Consider the following 17,404-nt stretch of genomic DNA (forward strand, 5'->3'; position numbering starts at 1 on the left):
AACCTATTTTGAACACTTTAAGTGGTGCTGGTTCTCTTTCCGGAGGTGAATTATGGTTGGTTTATGGTCCTGCGTTCTACTCCCAGTTCGGACATATTCTTTGTTCCAAAACACTGATGGTCTCAGTCTGAGGTTCTTAAACTTTTTTTTTTATAGCATGACCCAGGCCTCACTACCTAGACTGTCTCATCGCAGCCGCCTTTCCTAGTCACAAAGGTTTCCTAGTCTTTCCTAGTCACAAATGCAGTGGCAACTCTAGCATTTGCTTCCATAGAAAAGTAGCATTCGGAAAGTATTTAATGTGTTTTAACTGTCTGAGGTGATTTCACAGCTGGAAAGATGGAGGCAGACGTGGGCAGCACCATGGCACCCGCCAGCCTGCTACAGCCCCCTGTGTGGGAACCTCAGATCTAAACCGTTGCGTTGTCAAGTCTGAAGGATGCCGTATTCGTTACTAGCGCAGGGTCTCAGGGCTGTGGGTGGGGTAGGGCTATTGGTCAGGCTGGGTGCTGGGCCAGCCGGTGCTGAGGCAGCAAAGCAAAGGCGGTCACAGTGTTTTTTTCCCTGCCCTTCAGCCCAGCTCCCCCGGCTGCCCATCTCTCCCTGGCTCCCCTCAAACCTTTTTCCTACCTGCTTCTTCCTGCTTCCGCCTCCCGGCAGCACGTGCCTGGCCCGGGCCCTCTCACCTGGCCGCCGCCTCCCGGCGCTTTCCGCCTCTAGGGGCGCTGCGGAGGCTCCCGGCGGAGGCCATAAAAAGCGCCGCAGCGGCGGCGGCCCCGCAGTGTTTTGCGGCCCCGCCCGCCCCCTTTCGCAGCGCAGAGAGCCGGCCGCGTGCGCACTGCTCCGCCGCGCCAGCATGTCAGCGCTGAGCTCCGCCCGCCGCCTGCTCCTGCTGCGCCCGCCGCGGCTCGCCTGCCCGCGCGCCGCCCGGAGCCGGGGCTGCAGCAGCGCCAGCCCGCCCAACCCGCTAGTCTACCTGGACGTGGGAGCCGACAACCAGCCCCTGGGGCGCGTCGTGTTGGAGGTAGCCGCCCCCTGGGGTCCCCTGTTCCCGGCCGGCGAGGCTCTGCTGGCCCCAGGCTGGGGGTCAGCCGGAGCAGCCCCCAGCCCCGAGCCAGGCTCCGGCAGCGGGCTGGGGCGGTGCGCAGGGTGAGGGAGACCCCGGCTCGGGGTGATGGTGGCCGAAGCAGCCTGGGAAGCCGCGGGGGGGAGGGGTGGTTCCTGGCTTTGCCACTGGCTGGCGGTGTGACCTTGGGCGAGTCCCGGCTGCTCCCTGAGCGCGCCCCCCTCGCTGCGCCTGGCCAAGGAGCTCAGAAGGGGGACGGGGGCAGCTGTGGAAAGCCCTTTGGCAATCGGGATTCAGTGAGGATTGTTATCTGGAAATAGTGCTTGCTCTAGATCTGAACCACCTGGATCGTACCGAGCTGCTACAGGAATATTTGCCTTATAAATAGCCATCTAAAAACTCTTCCCGATCGCCTTTGAAATCTCCAGGCCTGTGTCTCGCACGCACAAGGAGAGTGTGTGGTAGGGACATTGTCGAGTATCAAATTATGCAACAGGACAGTCCCCATCACTGCCCTTTAGAGATCACTGGCAGACTGAGTTCTTATTATTTACTTTGCACCTACCAAGGTCACACAGTAAGTCCGGCCAGAGCTGGGAATGCATCCCAGATATCCTGACTCCCAGTCCTGTGCCTTAATTGCTAGACCATGCATCCTTTCAATATAATATGTCCCCTCCAGTCCCCTTTCCCGCTGCTGAATGCCTTTTTTAGGCAGCGCCAGAAGGAACTCTAGGAGGAATTGGTTTCATGTTTAGTGTATAAAGTGGCTCAGACAAAGCTGGGTATCCAGACTTATTTGTATGTTGATTTACTCTAAATTGATGATGCGGCGGAAAAAAGTCCTGTCCTAGAGGAAATGAATGCCTGGTTTTGAAAGTGACACAGGCAAGGTCAGGACTGGCAGAGGAGCAGACTTTACCACATGAGCAGAACTGTCATTTACCAAGGGAGAGCAGCAAAATGTAATGAACAGGAAATGTTACTGAGTAGGGGATTGCAAGTGTACACTCCATAGCCAAACTCAAACAGCAAAACCCTCAGCTGGTGTTGGTTGGGTACATATTGAGCACTCAAAGAACTGTTACTTTGTCTTCAGGAACTCAGCTATGAAAGTACATAAATACTGATACAATGGAGTAGTTAAGACTGTAAAATTCTCCTTTGTAGAATCACTCAAACTACTGAAATTCAAGCTGTACAGTTTTAGTAACTTCCACAGACTTTGGATCCTCTCCTACTCCTCCCAAAATCGTTATGAAAGTGAAACAGCCCACTTCCTGTATGTGGCTATTATTATTTAACTTCCGGATGGGGCAGTTGAGAACTTTTCAGTGCTAGGCTTCTAGCAATATATGTGGTGGTTGTCTTCTTACAGCTAAAGAGCTTTGTTAAGGTGAAGTATGAAAAATACCTGTAAAAGAGTCATAGAAATTGTGGGGAGATGGACAATTATGAAAGGTCCTGGGAATGAGTACGTGTTTGTAATACACACAGAAAATGATCCATCTGTTTTTGCTTTCTCACTTTTCTGTTGAGAAGTTAAATAATGCATTCAGAGATGGAGAGAAATGAGTAATACTGGTTTGCTTCAACTGTTAATCTTTGAACTAAGAGGCAAGTTTGGACTAAAATGCTTTGAAGAAAAACTCTGAATTTTTAAATTGATTAAAAACAAAATGTCTCTAGAAAATTATGCTTAAATTGCGTAAAATAAGCAAAGTGTTTCTGGTGTTGATTATTTTGGAAACTCTATTTCAGTTGTCCAAAACTACCTTTCTAGCTGCAATCCTCAGTATAGCTTATGTAAACACACTTGAGACTTTTGGGTATGTAGCTAATGTCTCTTTCTTTATCCTAGGCTTCTGAGTTTTCAGTTTCTTTATTTGTTAAAAATACTTCCATAAAGTTTTAGGGTTGCCTGTTTTCCTTTATTTTGTTTGTTTTGTACTCTGGCTAAGGGGACAGAGTTCTCCATTCTGGTTCCTTATCTTGTTTCCTGGAGGTTTTGTCCCAGTTCCTATGCTTTCCATTAGGTTCCTGCAGGATCACTCTCCACAAGTTTGTGCAGCTGCTGTCTTTCACATCCACTCAACCACCCAACTGGTTGCTTGCTAGTTCATAATGATTCAAATACTGAAAAATCTTTGCCATTATAGAAACAGAAAAACAGAAACAGAAAAATCATGCCATGTATTACTCCTGTGATAGTCATGACAAATGCTGAATCTATAATAGCGATATGTCCCTTGTATCTTTAGTACCTGTTTGTGAACACACTGTGTAGGAGAAGGACTGAAATGTTTGTTTCAGAATATGAAGACAAGAAAGACTGTCATGTTCCATTCTGATTGATATTGATAGAAAGTTCATCACAGCTTCTTTCTTGCCCACCCATCCTTAGGACTCTTTTGATGTAGCACATGAAGGCTCAAATGTGCTCTGAGAAGGGTTTCATGCGGCCAAAACCTTTGTTGAAAGTATTGCTGTGAAAACTAACCAAAACCAAATAGTCTTCACGTTGTCTTGAACTGTTTGAGGGACTTCTGGTAAAAATACCATTGTGCAAGGAGTTCATTACCAGATAGTCTTCTCTTTGGTATCATAAAATCATTCCTATAAAATTAATGGGATTATAAAGGTCACACCTTCTTGTGACTGAATGTTAGGGCAACAGGAGGAAGGCAACATGCTTGGCTGTAGCATGTTCATGGTTGCATGGTCTTCCAGTGACTGTACTTGTGCGGCAATAGTGTTATCCTTGTGAGTAACTGTTGAGATCATATTACAGGGTCCCCCTCTGTGCTGAACTGCATAGGATATGAGTCTGTTAAAGCCCCAGCTAGAGAGCTTTGGTCATGCTTTTAGCTCTAAAGGCTCCCAGTTCAGTATGTCAGCCAAGATAACTGCCATGGCACTTACAGATCCGATACACTCCCTTCGTGGATCTGGCAATGCCTGCATCTTCACAAGGATATCTCTCTGCTCTAATTTGTGGTCTAAGTTGATTGAGGGGCAATATGTACCTGAGAACAATCATGTACACTTTTTTGCAGATGGTCACTAGTCTAAAAAATCCACGCTGGCTGTTATGAAGAGATTTGTAGGGTCTACAAAAGTAACTTCCTGTGAAATCTTCAGAAATGAAGACTTAATAATTTGACACTGTGTGACTTTGGGAATCAATTTTAGGTGTGCAATGTACGCTCTTCTTTCTGTTCCTGCTACCTCAGTTTCCGTAATATAACTATTTTTAAGCAGGCTTCAAAGATTAGTCTTTGCTGGAAGTAATTTAATTGCAACGATAGTCCAAAATACTTTTGGTCAATGATCCTGAGTCTTTCCAGTCAAATTTCAAATTCTTCCTGAATCTCATGTTGTATTGTTAATTTTAGTTCTTAAATACAACTACAGTCAGTCTTAAGTGACAGACCAGAGGCCCAACAAGAAAGAGTTGCTTCAAAGAGGTGGTCTTTAATTACAGACAAACCACATTAAACTATTAGGCTATGTTAAAATGGTTGTTTAGGACATGGGGTTGCTTATTTTATATACAAGGTCATCCTTAGTACAGGTCTTCCCCCCCCCTTTGGATTGGCTTAGTTCATGAAACCAATGTAGGTATCTTTTTAACTTTTTTCATGTGTGTATTTTGTTATGTAAAAGCTCACTTTTTGTGCTCTCTTTTTCTCTCTCTTTCACAGCTAAAAGCTGATGTGGTTCCAAAGACCGCTGGTAAGAAAGTGTCTTGAAAGTTTCATACTTTGTGATTTTAAGATTTAGATTAGATGGGGCGGGGGGGGGGATTGCATTTTCCCCTCCAATTTCATTCAAAATTAAAGCTTCACAAAAACTTTAACTAGCTCAATAGTTGATTGAAAAATAGGACAATATTCATTATGTTTTGTCACCAATTTTTCTAATTTTTTTCCTGACAAAGTTGAGTTCACTACCTTGCCTGTGCATGAAAGTTATGTGTTTTGGTTACCGACGCTGGACAAAAATGTTTAACAAATATAAAAGATACACTTCTTTCACTGAAATCCAAAGCAACAGCAAATTGGAGGAATTGTGGAGTGGGGACAGTGTGGTTTGGGAGATTGGTAATGGGACATAGATTTTCTCCCTTTCACCTCTAAGATGGTTTTAATCCTCCTACCCTGTTAGTGATCAAAAGTTTTTCTTTGAGGGCTCTTCGTTGACCCAAGTGAACTTGAAGACTTTAAAGCATGATTTGAGGACTTGAGTAACTCAGCCAGAGGTTATAGGTCTGTTACAGGACTGGATGAGGGTCTGTGGCCTGCAGTGTGTAGGAGGTCAGACTGGATGATCATGATGGTCCCTTCTAACCTTAGTCTATGAGTCTGAGTTGGTTGTCTTGGTCTCATTCCTAGTAGACAAGTGTCCATGGGAAAAATACCGCTTTCACAAATGAAGCAAGAGCAAAGGTTTAAAAGGCATGGAGACTGAAATCTCACTCCTAGAGGTGTTATTTCAAACTGAGATTAAGGGCAAATCTATACTACAAAATTAAGTCAACCTAATTTTGATGTACAGCCACCACAGTGATTGAATTGCTTTTGCATGTCCAAACTACTCTCCTTGTGTCAGAAGTGTGTGTCCTCACCAGGACCCCTTGCACTGATTTAACTGTCAGTGTGGGGCATTGTGGGATGGCTTCTGAAAGGCAACAATAGTCAATGTAAACAACACAGTGTCTGTGCTGACACTGCATTGACCTAACTATGTAGTCCTCAGCGCAACATCACTCACGGAGGTGGAGTTAAGTCACTGTAGTTGGTGGGTTACATTGGTGGGAGCTATGTTTTAGTGCAGGCCCTTGCAGAGTTTGGTCGAAGGAAGCTGCTTTATGTCGACCTAACTGTAGTGCAGTGTTCCCTCTAATTTTTCCCACGCATAAGTGGAATGAATTTTGTTATGTGCACCAATGTGGAGGAGGTGTGAGGCAACCCCTCCATATTGGTGCACATAACAAAATTCATGTGGTGGGGGTGGGGCCGAGGGGTTTGTAGTGTGGGAGGGGTGCTCAGGGCTGGGGCAAAGGATTGGGGTGTGCTGGGGAGGTGAGGGATCTGCGGTGGGGCCACGGATGAGGGGCTCAGGGCTGGGGCATGGGGGGTTGAGGGCTTTGGCTGGGGGTGCAGGCTCTGGGGTGGAGCCAGGGATGAGGGGTTTGGGGTGCAGGCTTGCCTGGGGGCTATGGTGGGCAGGGAGAGAGGACTCCCCACAGATTTCTCTCCACCCGCAGCAGCACCTAGGCTGGGAGCGGGAGAGGTGCCTCTCCCCTGACCATGGGGCTTAATAGGCAGCTTAGATGGAACTTAACTGTAACGTAGACTAGGCTAAAAGAATGCAAGTGAAATGACAAACGTTGCATTGTGGCTACCTATAATACTGCACGGTAGTGGGGGTAAACAAACTCTGTCTTTGGGGCTCTCTTATTAGTACCTTTCACTAATACAAAGCTCTCAAGCATGCACAATAGAAGAATTAAAAACAATTAATAGGACTTTATATCACTGTTGGAGACTAAACTTTTTTTAAAGAATGTGCTTTAAACTTTTTTTAAAAAAAACTGATGTGGGACCTAAATTACCTGCCATTTATTTTAATTTGGTTGTAGGGTACTGTATAATGATGTTACATGGTAGTAGTTCATATATGTTTTTGTTTTACCAGAAAATTTCAGAGCTCTTTGTACCGGTGAAAAGGGTTTCGGGTATAAAGGATCCACCTTTCACAGAGTGATTCCTTTATTTATGTGCCAGGTAATGTAACCTTCAGTATTTTCACCAAACTTTTATTTTGGGAAACATATTATGGCGGATCTATTATACTGAATTCTGATATCTGATTTAAGAATGATTTTTATTTGTACAATATTAGAACACAAGTTTAACACTGACTTTTAAATAGTTTTGCTGTTGTAACCTCTTAACAGCAGAAGGAAGATATGACAATGTGCCTTGCATTTCTGATCCTGTTGCTATGGCTGTTGTGTAGCATATCAGTTTGTACAAGTAAATGCAAATGCCACTCCAGACTGCTTTTAGAAATCCTGACTTTGGGAGCTGTGCTTTTGTGTAGTGATGTATTTTAACAAGTGGCGTGCTCAGTAAAATGGCTGTTGGTAAGGAAAACAGTCTGTGTGTAGAATTATAATCAGTGCAATGTAGCACATAAGAGAACAATGTACCCAATCTTTCTTTGCTGACAACATCTTGTTAAGCTATATTATGTTTGCTGTTGATATACAGGCATTTAAAAGAAAACAATCGGAGATTTCATATGAGCTCCTCACCTGGGAAAAAAAGAATACTCACTGTGTTTTCCAAGTAAATAGGCTGACTCACCAAAAGAATACTTGGTGTCTTAAGAGATTCTGAATGTGGCAATTACTTCTAATTTGAAGACTGAAGCGTTCTAAACTGCTATAAATAATACACAAACATGACAGTGATCCTGTTTAAAATAAAGTGTATATACACTTTGGAAGAGAAATTAATAGCCTACCTGTTTTGTGTGGATGCTGTATTAACATTCCATGATGCTCTGCATGACAGAAGGAGTGTGTTCCATTGGACACAATTCCCCCCCACCCCCAATTGCTGCAGTGTACTGGACTGCATGATAATTGGTTGCTTTCTCTCACCCCAGTGAAGGCTGCATTTCAACAGTAGCGTATTTATAGAGTTTTTGAATGGCTTTGTGATTTATTTGAGGTGAAAGGCTTTATAAACATGTAAATGCTGTTTTTAATCAATAACCTTGGAGGCACTTGCATCTTGAGCAAAAAACTGCATTTAAAATTTAAAAAATACCAAAAATCAAATGTTCTCATGTTGTCCTACTTTTGATAAGGGAAAGCGGACAAATATGCTGCAGTAGACTGACTTTATTTTGAAAATACGCGTTGGATCTTTTGGTGGTGGTGGAAAAGAAGCAAGGTCTAGACTATGATCTGGGGGTCAGGAACTTGAAAATATTGATTGCTGCTCCACCACTAACTTACATAGTTCTATCCAAAATTAGTTGCCTGTCTCTCAGAAGTGTTAAGATGATGAGTTAGTGTTTGTAAAGTGCTCTGTATTTGCAGATGTGTAACTGCTACTATATGCTTCAAGGACCATATAATAATTCTAGGACAATTTTTCTTTTAACATTCTAAAGCTGGTGGAAATAGTGAAAGCCATTCCACTTGTAGGAGGTGCAATGTTAGTGTGATGCAGCCTGACGAATACACCTAATTAAAGGTTGTCATGTACTTTACTTTGCAATTCAGATGCCTCTTGATGACACACAGCACATAAAGCATGCTTCTGGGATTACACAAGAATTGCCACACTATTATGTAAAGCACAACTTTGGGCAGCTCAAGGCAATCTTGAAAATGTGAATGTCATACACAATATCTTATGATTCCAAAGAACATAAGAGCTGCCATACTGGGTTAGACTATGGTCCGTCTTGCCCAGTATTGTATCTCCAATAGTGTCCTGGGCCAGAGCTTTTGGGGAGATATGCAGAGCAATTATAAAGTGATACACCCTTGTCTTCCACTCCCCGGCTTCTGGTAGTCAGAAGTTTTAGACCTACCCCGAGCATGGAGTGGCATCTGACCATCTTGGCTAATAGCAATTGATGGACCTATTTCTCCATGGACTTTTCCAGTCCTTTTTTGAATCCAGTTATACTTATGGCCATCACAACATCCTGTGGCAACGAGTTCTATGGGTTAGTTGTTGTGTAAAAAATTACCTCCTCTTACGTGTATTAAACCTGCCAACTTTTAATTTTATCAAGTAACCCCTGGTAAATAACACTTCTCTATTCATTTTTTCCACACTTTTCATAATTTTATAGACCCCATCATGTCATCCCTCTTCTAAAATGAAGTGCTCTAATCTTTTTAAGTCTCTGCTCATATGGAAGCTGTTCCATACCTGTGATCACCTTTGCCCTTCTCTGACCCTTGTCCAGTTCTACCGTATCCTTTTTGAGATGGGTTTTGAAGTACTGGATACAGTTGGCGCACCATGGATTTATATAGTGGCATTATGGTATTTTCTGTCTTATATTCTATCCCTTTCCTAATTGTCCCTAACATTCTGTTTGCAAGGATTAGCTTTCGTTTGCAGCAGTGTGCTTGGCACTGTACATACATAAGAACTCTGTCTGTGTCCCGAGGAACGTTCAGCCTATGGTAGTTACAAGGCAGATAAAACAGGTCGGACATACGACACATCAGGTGATCCTATGAATTAGGATTAATTGCCTAACAATTTTTGTCCTGTAAAAGAAAAACTATCGGGGGCATGATCCTGCTGCCTCTGCGAAAACTCCCATTCAGCTCTGAGTGTGACTAGAATCAGATCTTCTTTCCAAATTTAAAACTACAAAATCAAAATGTTTGGATTAAGACTCCCACAGTATCGGAATCTCTTCCATTGAGGGTAGGAAGTCTGCCAGTACTGCATAATCACCAGGTGAGTCTTCAGTACCTCTGTATTGAAGTGGTGAATAAAGTATCCATTGGGGACCTTTCCTGCAAAGTTATCCTAATTGTGAGCTCAACTGGAAAAAGTGAGTGAAAGTTTATAAAATTATTACAAGAACCTATAACAAATGATGAGAAGACTTTCTGGGAAAATTATCAGAAGAAGCTGTCTGACAACTGCAGACTGAGAAATGGGCAGACAGGACAGGAGCAAGGTATATGATCCTTGCTGTCACCCCCATCATTTCCTGGTACCCTGGGATCCACCACATCACTGTTGAGCCTTCATCATCCTAATCCTGACCTGACCAGGCCAGAGAGAGGGGGACCCAGATGACATAGTCACCTTCAGTGGCTCTGGCTAACTAGGATGTGAGACTTTCCCACCGATCCCCACTCCCACCCACGTGTCCTTTTTCTTCCCCACTTTATTTCTTCTCTTTCCTAACCCTCTCCTTTTGCCTTCTGTCTAATAAGGGTCGATGCTGGTATGAGTTTCCCAGGTCTCAGAGTGGCTAATAAGACCAAGTGCCATGTATTTGTTTTTCCAGCAGTGAGGTGGCAAGTAAACATTGACCCAAGATAGAAGCTGTGTTTTGTATCTTTGCTATTCTTTTCTCTCCCGTCTTGTGTGTATTTGTCTTATTTTGTCTTCTAGGAATCAGGATTGGGATTTTAACAAAAACAGCACCAGCCTATCTTAATTAACTGTCTTTTTTGGGGAAAAAGAGAAGTTATTTCCATCTTTAATACTATCTAAAAGACTGTTGAACGATGGCTTTGGGTTTTTTCCATTTAAGGACTCTCTACAGCTAAAGGGAACACGATGTTAAAATGAAAGTTCAACTTAACGCATTTGAAATATAAAGTATTAATTGTTTTTCCTTCATTTCTATATCTTTAAGAAAAGGTTTAAAATTTTTAATCATGTGTTTGCTGTAGTACTAAGCAGGCTGAAGTCTCTGTATACCAAAGCCTGAACCTTGCTTAATGTTGTTTAATGTTGGATGGTGACAGGGTCATATTAACTCCTTTGGGCCCGTATATTCCATGTAAATTAATTACAACAGTGTGTATATTTTTAATAGCACCTGTTTTAGTATAAAATGCAACCTGTACATTAGTAAAGTTAAAAACCACTTATGTTTCAGGCTGGGGACTTTACCAACCACAATGGCACAGGAGGAAAATCCATTTATGGCAGTCGATTTCCAGATGAAAATTTCATACTTAAGCATGTTGGACCTGGTAAATAAACTTATTCCTCTTCCCTTCTGCTGAGTAATTTGTAATGATTGGTACCTGTAGAAAATGTCATTTTAAGGAGCACATATTTGAGGTGGGTGAGGTACTTGATCATTACAAAAAGGTCCATTGAGGTGTTACTAGTTCAGCTGTGCTAGTATACACATCATGTAGACAGCCTATGATGGGTGACAGTCAGATCATCACACCTATTGCAGTTTGCTTTAAGTGGATGCTATGCAAATTATCATAGCCTAACATGTTTGTTCTATTTTATGTTTACAAACTGTCCCAAACGTGGAACAACTTTTTGTAATGGAATGGAATTTGGCTACATTTTCTGTTTCCTGAATCTCCTGACTTGAATTTTTACTCAGACCCATGACCACTTCATTTCACTCTATCTGACTGGTCACCATGGTGTTGGCTGTCCACCAGCTAGATGGTGTGGAAGGGAGCACAAAAGCTTTTAGCCAAAAGATCGGTTATACCAACAGACCAATTATAACCAACTATAGTCAAAAGAGCAGGTGGATGCAGGGGTGAGGGGGAAGAACCCAGTCATCTAGGAACATATACTTAGGAAATGTCTATGTAATTCTAACATATCAGACACTTCCATTTATCATGGGGACCAAGTCAGTTGGTTTTCCCTATTTTACCATGCAAGCCACAATAGACATTACAAGGTAGGAGCCACCTCCAGGGTCCCAATCAGTGGTGAGCTGGAGCCAGTTCTAAAAGGGCTTCTAAATTTAACAACCGGCCAAAAGTGGCACCTTAGGCGCTGACTCCGTAGGTGCTCTGGGGCTGGAGCACCCATGGGGAAAATTTGGTGGGTGCAGAGCACCCACCAGCAGCTCCCCTCCCCGCCCCCAGCTACCTCTGCTCCACTTCTGCCCCTGAGTTATGCTCCACCCCATTCTGGTTCTCCGTCCCCTCCCCCCCCCCCCCCAGTTTCCCGCGAATCAGCTGTTCGCACGGGAAGCCTGGGAGGGCTGAGACGCAAGCAGCTGCTTCGTGCTTAGGCCCAAGGAGGCAGAGCGGAAGTGAGCTGGGGTGGGGGGGCACAAGGAGGGCCGCCCGCACCGCAGCAGGTAACCTTGGGGGGGGGCGGGACACGCAGGGGAACCGCTCCCTGCCCCAGCTCGCCTCCGCCTCCCTGGGCCTGAGCGCGAAGCCGCTGCCTGCTTCTCAGCCCTCCCAGGCTTCCTACACAAACAGCTGATTTGCGGGAAGCCAGGGGTGTGGAGAAGCAGAGTGGGGTGGCACATTCAGAGGAGGAGGTGGAGTGTAGGTGTGCTGGGGCCGGGCAGGGAGCTGCCGGTGGGGCACCCGCCAAATTTTCCCCGTGGCTGCTCCAACCCCAGAGCACCCATGGAGTCTGCGCCTAAGGTGCCACTTTTGATGTGATCAATGTTGGGAGCAGCCGCTCCCCCTGATCCTCCCCAGCTATGCTACTCCGCACTTAGGAGCCAGAGGGACCTGACGGATGCTTGCCGGGAGCTGCCCCAGGTAAGCACCGCCGGGACTCCCCACCTCGCCCCCCGGCAGGTCCCTCTGGCTCTTAAGGCCGGGGCACGGTGGGCACCCACTACGGTAGCCCACGAGACCCTCCTGCCTGGTTCCGGGGGCGGTCAGGGGACAGGGGAGGGGGGTGGATGGGGCAAGGTTGGGAGGGGTGTCAAGGAATGTGGGGGGTTGGATGGGGCAGGAGTCCCAGGGGGTGGGCCACGACCCCCTTGTGGGGTGAGGAGGGAACCAGTTGTTAAGATTTTGGCAGCTCATCACTGGTCCCAATGGCAGATGAACTATCCCAATACTACCATTGCTGGAGGAGAGAGGACAGGAGAAAGAAAGGGTGGGACGTGAGCAGCCACGTTGAAGCAACATGCCTTCCGCCCTATTCCGCATCTCTACTAGCCTTATGTATGCAAAGGAAAAGTGCATTTTCTCTACAGCACATTTTTCAGATGAATACATCGCTAATATGTTCATGTTTTTGCAGGTATACTCTCAATGGCCAATGCAGGACCCAATACAAATGGGTCTCAGTTCTTCATTTGCACTGCCAAAACTGACTGGTAAGTTTTCCGTAGAAATACATATGGTAACACTTACCCCATGGCTCTGCAGTTTTTAAAAATGTATCTACATTAATTCCTTTGTCATTACAAGTCTTGAAGTTCTGCAGAAAAGGACCTGGGGATTACAGTGGATGAAAAGCTGGATTTGAGTCAGCAGTGTGCCCTTGTTGCCAGGAAGGCTAATGGCCTATTGGGCTGCATTAGTAGGAGCATTGCCAGCAGATCGAGGGAAGTGATTATTCCCCTTTATTGGGCACCGGTGAGGCCACATCTGGAGTATTGCGTCCAGTTTTGGGCCCCCCCACTACAGAAAGGATGTGGACAATTTGGAGAGAGTCCAGTGGAGAGCAATGAAAATGATTAGGGGGCTGGAGCACATGACTTAGGAGGAGAGGCTGAGAGAACTGGGCTTATTTAGTCTGCAGAAGAGAAGAGTGAAGGGTCTGATAGCAGTCTTCAACTACCTGAAGGGGGGTTCCAAAGAGGATGGAGCTCGGCTGTTCTCAGCGGCGGCTGATGACAGAACAAGAAGCAGGGTCTCAAGTTGCGGTGCAGGAGGTCTAGGTTGGGTATTAGAAAACACTATTTCACTAGGAGGGTGGTGAAGCACTGAAATGGGTTACCTAGGGAGGTGGTGGAATCTCCATCCATCGAGGTTTTTAAGGCCCAGCTTGACAAAGCCCTGGCTGGGATGATTTAGTTGGTGTTTGTCCTGCTTTGAGCAGGGGTTGGGCTAGATGACCTCCTGAGGTCTCTTCCAACCGTAATCTTCTATGATTTGGGGAGGTTGGAGGAAATGAGGACATAAGGGAGATAAATCAAACAGTTGATGTTGCGCTGTGCATTTGAATGGATCCAATAAGTGGTTTCATTTTCCTATTATAAAATGAAGGCATCACTTTTATTTTTATTCTCATTTTCTTTGGATGCAGTAATGTACCTCTTGCTGTTCCCAGCATACTTCAGTAATACCTTCATCATTGCTGGAACAAGCCTTTGCTTCTTCCAAGTCCAAAGTTGATTAGCATTGGTAGCGCAGGGTGAAGCCATAGGTCAGGAGTGGAAATTAAGAAAAAGGAGTCAGCCTTAACCAAATATTTGCCCTGTGAGTTGTGACTTTAAATTTCTCCATCACTTCCTAGGAAATAATCTGTTTGAGCCAGAAGCTCTAAACATAAGTTAATAGGATGAACATGGGTGGAGGACTGCTCTCCCTTGCATGTTTAAAAAGTTTACTTTTTTTAACTTCTAAAGAAATTACAAGTGAGTCTGGACACTGGGACTACTTCACTAAGCATTATGTGAGTTAGAAAAATATAAAACCTTGGGTTAGCTGAAGATTCATGCATCTCTTCCTCCCCGTTCCTCCTCCTCTTCCCCCCAATTACAACAATCTTGTAAGTGTATTGAGACCTCCTACAAAACTGCAGGACAGTAATGAATGCAATGTATGCTTTCCCCTCCCCTCCATGCAAAAAGATTCTACGAACAAATTCTCACTGTAGCCCCAGGATGTGTAGAATGCTTACTGACAAGTGGAGATAGAAAGGTTAAGTGATTTGGTCAATCCTGGGGCTTCCAGTCTCCCAGGTCAGGTTGCTTCACTAGACACCATGCTGCCTTACAGTCCCGAAAGGCCTGACCCAGATGCAATTGTACTCGAGAGACTTATATTGACTTCAGTGAGCTTTGGATTAGCCCCACTTAGAACAGCCTTTGCTATTCACATCTCTCTCTCTACTGCTCCTGTCATTTGGAATACCTTTTCTGTAGCTCTCTGCCTCATCATGTCAGTACATTTTGCTCCCATATTTAAGACGTTCCCCTTGCCCTCCCTCCCCAACTATACCACTTCCCTTCTATCTCCATCTCCTTCTGCTATTGTTACTTAAGGCTTGCAACCTGAAACGCTTTACGTTCTTAAGTAATGGGCACTACGCAAGATAAGGCCATTATCCTGCTAACGTTTATTCATGTGAGGAAGGGCCTGTAGGATCAGGTCCTAAAGCTGTATTGTATTTTTACTTTTTCAGTAAGTAGAGTTGATCAGAATGTCATCAGCTAGTCTGAATATTCATTCATATTCAGCATCCCCCTTACTTTCAGTGTGTATTTAGTTTAATATTGCTTTTACTTATACTTATTTATTATTCATATCACAGGCTAGATGGAAAACATGTTGTGTTTGGCCACGTAAAGGAAGGAATGGAAGTTGTGAAAAAAATCGAGAGCTTTGGTTCCAAGAATGGAAAGACATCCAAAAAGATTGTCATTACTGACTGTGGTCAGCTGTCGTAACCCACTGCCTGTAACTCAGGAGAACTTAGGTGCTGTGACAAAGAAAAATGAGGAAGAAGCATGTCTGATTTCACTTTTAGGGTTGTTAATTGCTGATGTGAAAATATATTTGTCTGTTCAAGATAATTCATTGAAGATGCTATGATCAGGGACAGTAGAAATGTGAGGAATTTTAGTTAAAAATCTCCATTTTATTGTGGGTAGGGTCTAGAGAGTCCACATTTTCTATCTAACTTGGCTCTACTTTTACATTGTTGTATAATATTATTTACTCACAACAATGAGAATATTCTTAAAATATGTATTAGCGTGTTAAACTGAACTATCAAAATAGAGGCTGTCAGGCCAAGCTTGACCGAGAACCCCATAGTATCCTGCAAGCTGAAGTGCAGTCATTCAACACTGTATTGGGCAGCAATATGAATATTAATTTTGTCATAAATTACAAAGAACATTGTGAGCCTTATCAGAATATTTGAAAGATTATCCTGTTGTCGACTTGGCTAGTCAGAGTTTGCACCCTTCTCTATTTCAAATGAATGTAAAGTTAGTGTTTGACAAAAATCCATCCAGGTTCAGTGGATAAATTCATTAGCTGGATGTTTCAGGCAGTAGGATCAACAGTGAAGTAATTAAGGATGTTGCATTTAAACTTTTGTAATTGGGGTTAAAATGCTTCATTAAGATGAAATAAAGAATGCTGCATTTCCTTTGGTACTATGTTTCATTCCCGTCTGGTTGCGGACTTGAAGTTGTACTGATAAAGCAAATTAGTTAATGCTCTCAAGGCTATCTCTGCAACCAGAAGGGCTAGAATCTTCTTTCTGCAAAAGATGACAAAACTTACAATGCAACTTAAATCCATGGATTTCTATTGTCTTGGACCATTGCTAATTCTTTAACAAAGGGGGAAAACTAAGACTAAGGCTTGGTCTACACTGGGAGGGGGGATCGACCTGAGATACGCAACTTCAGCTATGAGAATAGCATAGCTGAAGTCAACGTATCTTAGGTCGACTTACCTCGCGTCCTCACGGTTGACTGCCCCCGCTCCCCTGTCGACTCCGCTTCCGCCTCTTGCCACGGTGGAGTACAGGAGTCGACGGCAGAGTGATCGGGGATCGATCACTACCTGCCAGTCCGGCAGGTAGTGTAGACGTACCCACAAAGTATCTTGTATCTAAATTAATTGATCAAATTAACTTTTTGCTTTCAGTTATATTAAACTGAGTTGGTGGGCATGCTACCACAGCTCCAGTCATTTACTTGATAGAGTCAAGAGATAACCAGAACTGATCAAGTGACCTTCTTTGTAGTGCAACTGCTAACTAACCGGCAGTGCAGCTCTACTCTGAAACCTGACTAGGTAAAAATAGCAGCAGATCCGTTTTCTGTGTGTATTCAGAATGCTATCCCAAATGACAAATAAGTTTTACTGCTTTTTGTTTCTGTTAGCCTGTCAGAGCCAACTTATCTTGGGGATTAGCTGGATTCCATTTCTTCTGGTGCATCAACAGAATTACTAATTTAAAATTGGTTACTTCAGTGAGAGGGAAGGAATCCAGATGGACTGATGGGAGTCCATCAAGAGTTTTCAGGGCTGGCAGTTAGAAAATACATCTTTTCACTCGTAAACTGTGTGCATCTGATAGGGAAGCATTGAGAAATAATGGTAATAAAACCTTACAATGACATTTCTAGAGTCACTTAAGCTGCTAAATATATATATTTATATATAAGTGGTGGAGGAAGTGTCTTGGTGGCTGGTACAGTAATTATTCAGGAAATAAAAATAAAATGTGAAGGCTCTTTCCAAGTGTGAGTTAATGTCCATCATATAGAACAACAGTATGCAAGTTTAAAATGCATCTTGCACTAGATGGATGTCTTTTTAGCTAATTGAAGATTACATACATTTGTGTATGTGTGTGATGGAATTTCAAGTATAATATCACAGAAAATAGGACTGAACCGCTTTTTATTATAGTTCCACTATTGATTTCTTTTGAAATATTTAAAAAATATTTTAGCTAATGTTGAATGTTGATATAAAATATTTTATGTTCTCTTCATTTGTGTGTGGAAAATCATTAAATACATTTTTTGGTTAAAAAAGAAGTCTGTTTCTTATGTGAGTTTAATGTTGCCCACTGATTTAAAACTGGCATGTGAACAGCTGAAATATCACAG

At 43.6% G+C, this 17,404-nt stretch overlaps 1 protein-coding gene across 1 annotated transcript; it reads left to right on the forward strand.

Annotated features, from left to right (window-relative positions):
- Positions 1-856: 856 nt before the first annotated feature.
- PPIF (peptidylprolyl isomerase F) lies at positions 857-17,276 on the forward strand. The gene is made up of 6 exons (XM_074958677.1): positions 857-1,024; positions 4,771-4,801; positions 6,767-6,855; positions 10,736-10,832; positions 12,838-12,913; positions 15,079-17,276. Exons 1-6 carry the CDS (start codon positions 857-859, stop codon positions 15,212-15,214), a joined length of 597 nt encoding a protein of 198 aa, XP_074814778.1. The 3' UTR covers positions 15,215-17,276.
- Positions 17,277-17,404: the final 128 nt, after the last annotated feature.

Source organism: Natator depressus, chromosome 7, assembly GCF_965152275.1.
Source record: "Natator depressus isolate rNatDep1 chromosome 7, rNatDep2.hap1, whole genome shotgun sequence".
NCBI classification, from domain to species: Eukaryota; Metazoa; Chordata; order Testudines; family Cheloniidae; genus Natator; species Natator depressus.

Excerpts from the sequence above, each read along its gene's own strand:
- PPIF (XM_074958677.1), top strand. The coding sequence starts at position 857 with ATGTCAGCGCTGAGCTCCGCCCGCCGCCTGCTCCTGCTGCGCCCGCCG. Across the intron at positions 1,025-4,770 it reads TGGGGCGCGTCGTGTTGGAG|CTAAAAGCTGATGTGGTTCC; the intron begins GTAGCCGCCCCC and ends TCTCTTTCACAG. Across the intron at positions 6,856-10,735 it reads TTCCTTTATTTATGTGCCAG|GCTGGGGACTTTACCAACCA; the intron begins GTAATGTAACCT and ends CTTATGTTTCAG.